At 44.0% G+C, this 10,608-nt stretch overlaps 3 protein-coding genes across 3 annotated transcripts in view; 2 read left to right on the top strand and 1 right to left on the bottom strand.

Moving 5' to 3' along the window:
* The first annotated feature begins 87 nt into the window (after positions 1-87).
* On the top strand, positions 88-1,403 carry LOC108953579 (uncharacterized). Its single transcript, XM_018830163.2, has one exon. It carries the CDS (start codon positions 313-315, stop codon positions 1,276-1,278), a length of 966 nt encoding a protein of 321 aa, XP_018685708.2. The 5' UTR covers positions 88-312; the 3' UTR covers positions 1,279-1,403.
* A 3,113-nt stretch (positions 1,404-4,516) lies between these two features.
* On the top strand, positions 4,517-6,072 carry LOC135645269 (zinc transporter 4-like). The gene is made up of 3 exons (XM_065163470.1): positions 4,517-5,261; positions 5,341-5,490; positions 5,585-6,072. Exons 1-3 carry the CDS (start codon positions 4,662-4,664, stop codon positions 5,888-5,890), a joined length of 1,056 nt encoding a protein of 351 aa, XP_065019542.1. The 5' UTR covers positions 4,517-4,661; the 3' UTR covers positions 5,891-6,072.
* Positions 6,073-6,562: 490 nt separating this feature from the next.
* The window catches only part of LOC135645007 (RCC1 domain-containing protein RUG3, mitochondrial-like), a 5,454-nt gene continuing 1,408 nt past the window's right edge, over positions 6,563-10,608 (bottom strand). The window contains exons 3-7 of the mRNA XM_065163029.1: positions 8,879-9,073; positions 8,268-8,396; positions 7,477-7,632; positions 6,986-7,212; positions 6,563-6,863 (exon numbers count right to left, since the gene is read on the bottom strand). Coding sequence (XP_065019101.1) covers positions 7,004-7,212; positions 7,477-7,632; positions 8,268-8,396; positions 8,879-9,073 — 689 coding nt within the window. The 3' untranslated portion in view covers positions 6,563-6,863; positions 6,986-7,003. The remainder of the gene's footprint in view (positions 6,864-6,985; positions 7,213-7,476; positions 7,633-8,267; positions 8,397-8,878; positions 9,074-10,608) is intronic.

Genomic DNA, 10,608 nt, shown 5'->3' with positions numbered 1-10,608 from the left:
ATATCTACTGCTACTGCTTTTTGTTCTTTCCCACTCGGTCAAGGTTTGACTCCCGTACTTTCGTCATCGGCAACGCCAGCACATGGCTCACGTGTTAACCTCCGACGCATCCGCTGCCTCCGGGCGTCGCGCTCGTAGTTAGCACGCACCGGCTCACAAGACACGACCACGCGATAGAGACGTTGGCATCGGGGCGGCGGAGACGAGGGTGGCTGTGGCAGACGAAACAGTAGCGTGTCAGAGTGCGCAACCTGGGCGATCGAAACATGTGGAGCATATAGGTGCCTCGCCGCCGGCGTGTCTGTATCATGCATGGGCGAGTGCGATGCGAGCTTCTTCTTTTTGACTTGGGAAAAGCTGGGGTGGGTTCGCGTTCCCGGAACTCGATGCGTCCCCTTCACTTCTGCGTCGTTCAAAACCTGGGAACGATTGCCTTCTCCGCCGCTGGGAACCAAATCGCTGTTCCGTACTTTTGGGTTGGTGAAGACAAGACTGCACCCACGTGGCTCCATCATATCTGTCACCGGGGCAAAATCGACGGCCATCGTTGCATCATCTTCAGCCTCTGTCCATCCATGCTCCTCTGCTTGTATATATATACGTCCACCGTGTGGTTCTCTCTCTCCCCCTCTCCTCCCTCTCTCGATGGCACTAAACGACGCCGCCTCCAGCGCAGCCGAGTGGAGCATGTTCGACGGGCGAAGCGTCCAGCGGACGCCGTCCCTCGCCCCGGCCGTGTTCGGCTCTGCGTCAGAGTCGATCGTGGTCACGGCCGCATCGAGCCAGACGTCCGGCGGCGGCACCGCGCGACCAGGTACGGAGGGTCGAGTGGCGCGGCCGCCCCGGCGGCGGCCGAGGCCCTCCCGAAGAGCTCCGGTCACCTTGCTCAACACCAACACCGACAACTTCCGGGCCATGGTGCAACAGTTCACCGGGTTCCCGTCCGGGCCGGACTCTTCCGGCTACCGTCCCGGTTCAGGCCTCAGCTTCGGCGATCCGCCGATGGCCATGGCGCCGCTGGGCCACTTCCACCATCCTCAGTACGTCGCGCAGCAATACCAACCTCATCGCCATCATTATCATCAACAACAGCAGCAACATCAGTATCAGGAGTCGACGACGACTGGTGGACTCGACAGGAGGGGCAACAGCAGCCACAACGATGCGTTTCCTCTTCAGGGGCTTCACGACTCCAGCGCTAGTTTGGAGATGGCTGATGTCTTCTTGTTTGGCGGCACCATAAGGCCGACCTCCACTAACAGTAGGGTTGATGGTTAGTAGTCTTGAGGGATCAGAGAGAAAGAGAGGGAGGCATTCATGCACGCATGTAAGTACAGTTTCCATCACGTTTCGCTCTCTCTCCCGAATGGACAATGGAAACGCATCAACTACGTTTGCTTTGACCGCATGCGTCGATCAAAATCTTTGTTCAGAACAGTGAACACTCCATTAACACAAAACCTTCTTCTTCTTCTTCTTCTTCATGGATTATCATCATCAAACTGGATGAACTGTGTCACTGATTTGAACATGTTTCAATCCAAGAATTGAATATGGTGTCTCCCTTGATGAAGCGTAGAAGGCGAACTGTTTGAGGAGGAGGATGACATTGGCAGTAATGCCTTCTTTCTTTAGGCCACTTGGTAATCAAGCAATCCATTATTGGTGAAGGATTAGTCAATTCAAACTCAGCACCTACATATATATTTGGTATAATCAAATGAGTCTCTCTCAATCAAAAACAGTGACTCCCATCCTATCAATATTATCATATAATTTCAACCTCCTGTGCATGTAAATTGTATTTTAATCCAAAAGTTTCATTCTCTCTCTCTCTCTCTCTCTCTCTCTCTCTCTTCCTTGTATTATGGACAAACAATTTTCCATGAAGATGAATTTGCAACAAGAAGGAGAGAAAGATCTGATCCTTATATCTCTAGAACGATCATTAAGTCAAGAATGATGTCAGACATGAAAGAGATAAAAGAGGAACTTCAACCTATTCCTCTAATTTATCATTTAATGAATTCAAAGCCACTGTGCTTGTGTTTGAATTGACTGCTCCAGTCAATGACCTTCAGATACAGCATGGATTAAAGAATCATGGTGTAATTAATTGGCAGACAGGCTTAGTTAGAGCATACACATACCAATCCCATTGCACCATGGACCATTGGTCAAGCAAAACCTCGGACCCAAAACCATGGACAGCAATCCATGTCACAATGATCTAATATGGATTTCCCTTCAACTGGTGGTATTGGGAATGCATCCCTAGATTTGGTTGGGTCCTTGACTTTTTAACTTTTCATTAGGGGAAACAAGTCAAACTCTAGATAGGTTGTGAGGCATGGTTTCTATCTATCTCTTTGTTGAAATGTCAATTTATGACTCTTCGAAGGGTCCTCAAATTTTGGTTAATCAATCTTTTTATCTTTCTGATAATGCAACTTGAGCATCATTTTCTGATGGAGATCCATATCATGCACTTCATTTCCATGAAAAAGGCGATCATAAGATGGCAACATGAGGCCGGGAAGCATGCGTGCATGCAACAAACACTGTTTGAGACCCTTCCATGTTCTTGCTCTTGCGCAGATGAGGATCAGCACCGAACCTTTTCCTTCAGAGGTAGACATAGCTGACCCACCTTTCCTGAAGTCACGCTTGGGAGATCGACTGTAGTGATCAGCATGTAAAGAGGCTTATATCTTGAGAAGATAGATGATAAGAAGTCTTCTTGTATGGTTTCTGATGCATTGGAAAGAGATACACAGTTTACTTGTCATTGATGTGTCTGCAAGAGGTGTGATGGCATCTACTGGGAGAAGATGATGAGAAATCTTCTTGTCTTCCTGTTCAGGTTCAGCAGTGAGTCATATGGATTCTGATGCATTGGAAAGAGTTGCACAGATACTTTTCCTTGATGTGTTTGCAAGAGGTGTGATGGCATCTACTGGGAGAAGATGATGAGAAATCTTCTTGTTTTCCTGTTCAGGTTCAGCAGTGAGTCATATGGATTCTAATGAGAAGACTGTGTGATTTGCTGGAAAGACTGTAGTATTGTGTTGCGAGAGCAGTGATGGGATCCACTGGAGAAGCACTCGATGACCTGTTGGCCATTGTGGTCTTTGAGAAGCTTCATTCATTGGTTCCCGATGGCATTAATCATGAGAATGAGAACATGTTTGGGAAGATGGACTGCACACTGAGGTCTACTTGTCCTCTGTCCTCACTGCAGGTCGTGTACTCTTTGTGTTCCATCTACGACTTGTGTCTCTGTGTCTCTCTTATCTTCTTCTTTTCCTGAACGCTTCGTTTTGGCGAGCATCATTATGTTGGTGCAACCCTCTGCAATGCGAGACGCGTAGGTGCGTCTAATGGACTCGACTATTTGGACCTCCCAAGCCATTTGAGGAATGGGTCAGTGTTTCATGCTGGTCGAATGAATCGATGATATGGATGAAGAGAGAGAGAGAGAGAGAGAGAGAGAAGAAGGCAACTTTCGCTTGGATGCTACCACCGGCCTAATTAATATAAGCTTCATGATTCACTGCAGTGAAGGAAATTGACAGGAGGACGTGTAAAGAAGCGTTCATATCAAGCAACACATGCCCTGAAGAAGGATCAGTTCGTCCCACAGAGCTCAAGACGTCTAAGAGTCTTCTTCATCAATGGAGGACCCTCAACTCTGCTGCTGCAGCAGTGTCAGCATTGCTTGCACAGTGCCCTCATGGATGGATGAGGGCTGATACCGAGAGATCCACTGAGAAAAGGTGTTCCCAAGTCTTCGTTTAAAGTTCCCAATAATTGGCACCTCCTTCCTCAGACACAGTGAACACACACCCCACCAAACATGGACAGAACCCCAACTGAGCCGGTGGCCACCACTTCCGCTCATCGTCCTTCCTCCTCCTCTTCACCACCCGGTCTTCTCTTGTCATGTGCTTTTGCCTGAGGATTGGGAAAAGCTTGCGAACATGACTCCTCCACTCCATTAGGGATTAAGAGATCATTTCTCTTCCATTACCATGTTTCTATAGAAAAGCTTGCATCAGACACCCTATGAGGATGTGTTCCTGATGCAGTTGGCCTTGTCTACCCCCTGCCATCAGCTCCAAACCTACTTTGGAAAGGAAGCAGAGAAAAAGACCTCACCATGGGCTAAGAACTTGGATTGCTCAAATCCGATGCTGCTAAAAGTTGGCATATTGAGATGTGGTCAAATGCATGCATTATCGAGGCCCTACGTTTTCTGCAAGTATCTCATTCATGGCATAGCTAAAAGTGGAGCTTATGCTGCCGTGAGTTGCAGTGTCCAGGAATCCCTTCCACTTTAAAGCTGGTGAAAGATGGGAGTTTGTGCCGCTAAGGTCATACATCTAAGCTTGCGTTAGATTAAGTATCATGACAACATTATGTCAACACCAACAGGACAAAAAGCACCCTTTCTCTTAGCTAAAAGCAACACAGTTTAGCTTACCCCTTCTTTTTGGTCCCATCAAGCACCTAAGATGAGCTCATCATCATCACCTTTCCCGAGCACCATTGCCTTCTTATTCCCCCTGCAAGCATTACCTCCTCATTTATGTGGCTTGACTGAGCAATCACCCCACCTTACAGCTGCAGCACATCTCTCTCTCTCTCTCTCTCTCGGTGCCATGAAAGCTACGAATGCTCTGCTGCTGCTCTTCTCCTTCCTCCTACTCCTCCCCCTCCAAGCTCTCGGTGACTGCGAGTGCACTCGAGATGTGGAAAGCCGCAACGCGACGAAGGCGCTACGGCTAAAGTTCGTCGCCATCGCTTCCATCCTAACCGCGGGCGCCGTCGGGGTGCTCATTCCCATCATGGGGAGATCTGTCTCGGCTCTGCAGCCTGAGCACGACATGTTCTTCGTGATCAAGGCGTTCGCCGCGGGAGTCATACTCGCGACGGGGCTGATTCACATCCTCCCCGCAGCATTCCAGAGCTTGACGTCGCCGTGCCTGGCCGAGCACCCCTGGCACACGTTACCTGTCACGGGGTTCGTGGTCATGTCGTCTGCAATGTGGACGATGATGATTGATTCCTTCGCCACCAGCTACTACAAGAGGTCTCACTTCAGCAAGGCGCGGCCGGTCGAGGAGGATGAGGAGCACGGGCAGGAGGGGCATGTTCACGTCCACACGCATCCCTCCCATGGACATGCCCATGGCTCCACGGCAGCGGCGGCCGAGGAAGCCTCGGTTTCCGAGAGGATCCGCCACCAAGTCATCTCTCAAGTGAGCATCGAATCAAGCAGAGGAATCATCTGGTGCTTGGCACTGTGTTCGTCAATGGAGATGCGTTTTATGTGTGCAGGTGCTGGAGCTGGGAATCCTGGTCCATTCGGTCATCGTTGGGATCTCTCTGGGTGCTTCACAGAGGCCCTCCACCATTAGGCCTCTGGTAGGAGCCTTGAGCTTCCATCAATTCTTCGAAGGGATCGGACTCGGTGGATGCATCGTTCAGGTACACCCATCCTCAATCTGCTCCACGAACGAGCATGGACCGACACCACCACCACCACCACCACCATCACCATCATGTTCTTGTGGCGTTGCAGGCAGGCTTCAGAGCCAAGTCAACGGTGGTCATGGCGGTCTTCTTCTCCCTCACGGCGCCCGTCGGCATCGCGTTGGGCATCGCGATATCCTCGGTGTACGACGACGCCAGCTCGACGGCTCTCATCGTCGAGGGGGTCTTCAATGCCGCCTCTGCTGGCATCCTCGTCTACATGGCGCTCGTGGATCTACTGGCGGCAGACTTCACCAACCCCAGGATGCAGAGCAATGGGCGGCTGCAACTTGGAGCACACCTCGCCCTTCTTCTCGGCGCAGGTTTGATGTCCTTGATCGCCATATGGGCATAGAACAGGATCTCTCCCTCCTATGCTGTGACGACAAGGATTTGATGGCGGCTGCTCTGCGCGATTGGAGTCGTGAGCAGTCAAAATAAGTCGTCTAGCCTTGTCAAAGTCAAAGGGAAAGACCGTAGTGTAGAGTTAGTCAAGGATGTCAGAATGCTGATTAATCAGATTTTGATGGTTTTGCATGGCATTAGCATTATTTTCAATGAACCATATATATATATATATATATATATATATATATATATCGGATGAAATTACAAAGAAAAAAAATTAACTTTCTAAAAATAAATATATTATGTGTACCATATAATTTGGGCTAATTTAGTTTAAAGTCCCAAACAAAAAAGCAGAAAGATAATTCAAAACAAAAAGGTTATCACTTTCAGAACATGAGATTGAAAATGGCTTTTCACCCAAATATTCAAGATTTAAAATAATACATAATGAAAGTGTCATTGTTGCCAGTAATATAGCAAAATCAGGATGTCACAGCAGCAAAAAGGTTTTGAACTGTAGGACAGATATCATGGATGTTATCTTGGCCCTAACAAACAAGTTCAGCTTTTACTCCAAGAAAAAAGACATTGTAATCTCAATCATGAGCTCAGTGTAGGATGATGAAATCAAACAATTCATCATCTTCAGAACAGGAATTGCACTCAAATCAGCACAGCATGATAATAATTTCATCACTTCATCTCTATTACCCAAATACATGGGTTGAAATGTTAGTGTACCTCTTCGTACATCCTCAAAGCGAAAGGCTGGAACTTCCGATATGTTAACGCGACAATAAATTAGAAGAAAAGACCAACGGAGGTTATTCTCTATCTATTGCTTCCCCAAAACACATTCCTTGTTTTATGCAGTTCCTTGTGATGCATATTCTCGAGGCTGCCGCATGTTGAGTACTAGGCTGGACTCTTAACCCTACTTGTTCTCTTCCACCAAGCTTATTTCTTCTACATGAGAGCTGCAAAACAAATCCGACATGTGTCAATTTAAGTTTCAAATGTCCCTGTTCTTCAATCATCTCAACTTGTTGCATATTCTCAAACAGTTTTAAAGAGCTTAATCTTCATAGGGGCTTAGTACCATCCATAATGCCTGTCTTCAAAGTTTTGCAAGAGGGGCATTCTGCCTCAAAACCAAGCACATCGCATGAGATGCACCGACTGCAACTGAAATCACGTGGTGCGGACCCAAGTCCTCATCCTCCATCAGGAACTTAACTTCAACGGGCAGTTTTTGGAATTCTGGCAGACCGGGAACACCTAGCTGACAATCTCTTGCATTTCCCCACATGAATAACTTACCTTTATCTGATTTATCCAAGAAATAGATATTAGTGCTGATAAACTATGATATATGTTGATCAGGATATCTACTAGGCAATACAATGAGGATGAACCGAAGACAAAGCGAAATGATATATTAAGATACGGCATAACACATACTTCCGCTCCTCCATAAACATGAGGCTTTAATGGAAATTAACACTTTTAATTTGTACAACACATCATGAAACATGAACAGGTGGAGAAAGGCAGATAATGTCAGAAAAAAATGGAAAACAGAATTCTTACCTGTAACAGCAGCTGAGGTTGACCCTCCACTCGCAATATGCACGACATGCTCCTGAGCCAAAGCCTCGATGCCAAGTGGTACTTTCTGGTTTTGAACAGAAGGGTGACCCAATTGACCATGACCTCCGTGGCCCCACGAAAGAACTTTACCGGTATCTAAGCATGTCTCGTAATAATATTTCTAGTTAGATTATAAAGTTAGATATGTGTATGCACTAAGATACAAAGATAAAAACATACACATATAAAGATATGCATATACACTTTTACATATTTGTACATATGCATATGCATAAATATATTGCATGAACTTGTGGCAACACTGGAGAAACCTAAGATTTGTTGGAATCTAAGCATAACAATAAGCAATTAAAAGAAGACAATAACCACCTTACTGCCTGCTTGAAGTGTACATGTACATATGTTTACAAATGTCTTGAAGCAGTGGCATAGGAAAATTTGTGGCAATAGTCATATAACCTTAAGATTTGGTGCACTATAAGCAGGGTCTGCTGTACCGAGCCATACTGCCTGGTACGGGCGGTATGTACCATCTGACAGGTTGTCGGTACGCGGACCGACTGTTACCGGTCCGAGAGTACTGTAGCATTGTATCAATGCACTGTAATACTGTAGCAATGCTACAGTGCTCGATACACCCAGGTGTACCGCTCAGTATACCGTACCATACCGGTACCGAGCCCAGATCGAAATACCGGTACGGTACGGTATTATGAACCTTAACTATAAGCATAAGAAAAACAATTAAAAGATGACATCAACCACCTTACCAGTTAAAGCTAAAGAATGATAACCACCACTGGCTATCTGAATGATGCGAGTGTCTTTAAGGCTTGGAATAGTCTGTGGTCTCCAATCACTGACATTATTGCCTCTCCCTAGTTCATAATTTGAATTTGCTGCAAAAAGAATAAAGGGAATTCTTTTGATAAGCAGCTTGATCACTTTCAGAATAACAGCCAAGAAAGTCAAAAAGCAAAAACAGATTCTAAATGTGGCAAAAAGTGACTCAATTAATTGTTAATTTAGTAAAAGCAACTGTCCATGTCAAAATTATATCTGAGTATAACAGTAAACAGGAAAAATAAATGAAAACTAAGACTGAAGAAAGCCAAATTTTACAGCTGGTAGTTTGCTGATCTCTAATAAACGATGGTGCATGAAACTAAAGCCACATTTGGCACCATTTACTTTGTTGCTTTTCATTTTTTAGATACAAAAGCTCTAAATTTTAAAAAATAAAACAAGCTTCTGGTAGCAGTACATTAATGTTTTTAGAAAGATACTTTTTAAATCTTGTGAAACTTTTTGGAACTACAAAGTTTGAACTCATAAAATTAAGTCATCCTTATTAGATAATTATTAACTATGAAATCCTTACCTCCCCAGCTCCATATTTGACCATCTGAAGTAAGTGCCATCGTAAAAAAACCACCACAACTGACTGCTGTGACAGGGACAGGTAGTGCATTTACTTTGGAAGGGATGGAAAAAGAACCAGCTTCACCTGGGCCTCCACCACTACCAAGTCCCAGCCTACCATCTCCTTGATCACGACCCCAAGTAAAAAGCTTACCTGCAATTGTAAATGCGAAAATACAAACAGAATAATTTGGTGAATTCAGGTGGAAGCCCAACGTCAAATTCAGATATAATAACATGTAATTTTATTTCATTGTGACAGTGTAATCATTAACATGTCAAATTTGAACAAAATCCGACAGAAAAAAAAAAAGCAAGTTAGCCTCGAGAAAATCCATCTTAGGAACTAAAGGGATTGAGAGTATATCCATGTATTGTTGTGACATCAAAAATTCAAGGCAGTGAACCTATTATGGGAATTAGAGCAATCAAAGTTCCAATCATGATCATCTTAAGACCTAAAATAAATATGAAGAGAAATGATGATTTCAAGTTTGTACGTCTTGATAACTGTAGAAATTCTCTAATTCTAACATTTGTAACATTTCATTGACCCAAAAAATGCATCAACTATCTAATGAAAAGTTTTATTGCATCAACATCAGAGGCTAGAGTAAACCAACATGTTTAATGTGGTGTCTCATACTCTCAAACCACTCCTTTATATTCTCTCTCTCTCTCTCTCCCCTTCTGTACATGCATCTTGTGTATATCAGATCATATGTATAAGCATTGAACACTCATGTTTGCACATATGTATCAGCACAAATGCAGTGTCATATCAGAAATATACAACCTACTGTGAGTACATATCTAAAGAAATTTCTTTAGCCTTGTTACATGCAATTTTGGATATAATGAAACATGCCAACAATAACCAGGATGACTCAAGACAACTTTAGTAACTCACCATTTTCCTAAAATAACCTCATATTAAACTACGGATTGTGCTCTTCCAAGATATCCAAATTGACTGTGGCGCAGAACCAAGAAAGTTACACAAAGAATATGATCTTCCATATTTGTGCACATACAGTATGTGAAAATCTACTCTACTCTTATGAGTCCTATATCAGGCATATTTTCTCACACACTTCCATTGTCCCAGCAGTAGTTGTTGTCATTCAAAAGCACTCAACAAGCTCTTAAGGAAATATAATCAGTAAGTTCTTGTCTAGTGGGGTTGGAGTTTGACAGGAGCATTAAGTTATGTTGCAGTGAAAGGAAAGAAAAATGGACAAGAAAGAGCATTGACCAACATGTCTAAGTTCTGAATATCTGCTTGGGCAAAAGATATATCCATTAAACTTGAAGCGGATGTTAAGACATCCCATTAGCCTAAAACATAGGATGCGTACATTAAAGTAAAAAACAAAACATCAAGGTCTACTTGCGCATGTCACTGCAATAAGAAGATGCACAGATCAGAACACAAGCACAGAAGTATAAATTGGAGTTCTTGTTCTCTTTCCTCCGCAAAATTCAATACACAATTAGAAGAATATATTTTAAATTAAAAGTTCTACAGAACAAATTTCATCTTGGCATATGCAAAACTTATAAAAATTATTTTTTGGTTCAAGAATTACTTAAGAAATAGTTTTTGAGATGATCAACAACGTTTGTTTAACAAGTCATCTTCTTGAGCACCATTTTCCATGAAAAATCTTTCGATGGATGCAATACTAG

This window comes from Musa acuminata, chromosome BXJ3-8 (genome assembly GCF_036884655.1).
Source record: "Musa acuminata AAA Group cultivar baxijiao chromosome BXJ3-8, Cavendish_Baxijiao_AAA, whole genome shotgun sequence".
NCBI classification, from domain to species: domain Eukaryota; kingdom Viridiplantae; phylum Streptophyta; class Magnoliopsida; order Zingiberales; family Musaceae; genus Musa; species Musa acuminata.
This window is presented reverse-complemented; position numbering and strand designations above follow the sequence as displayed.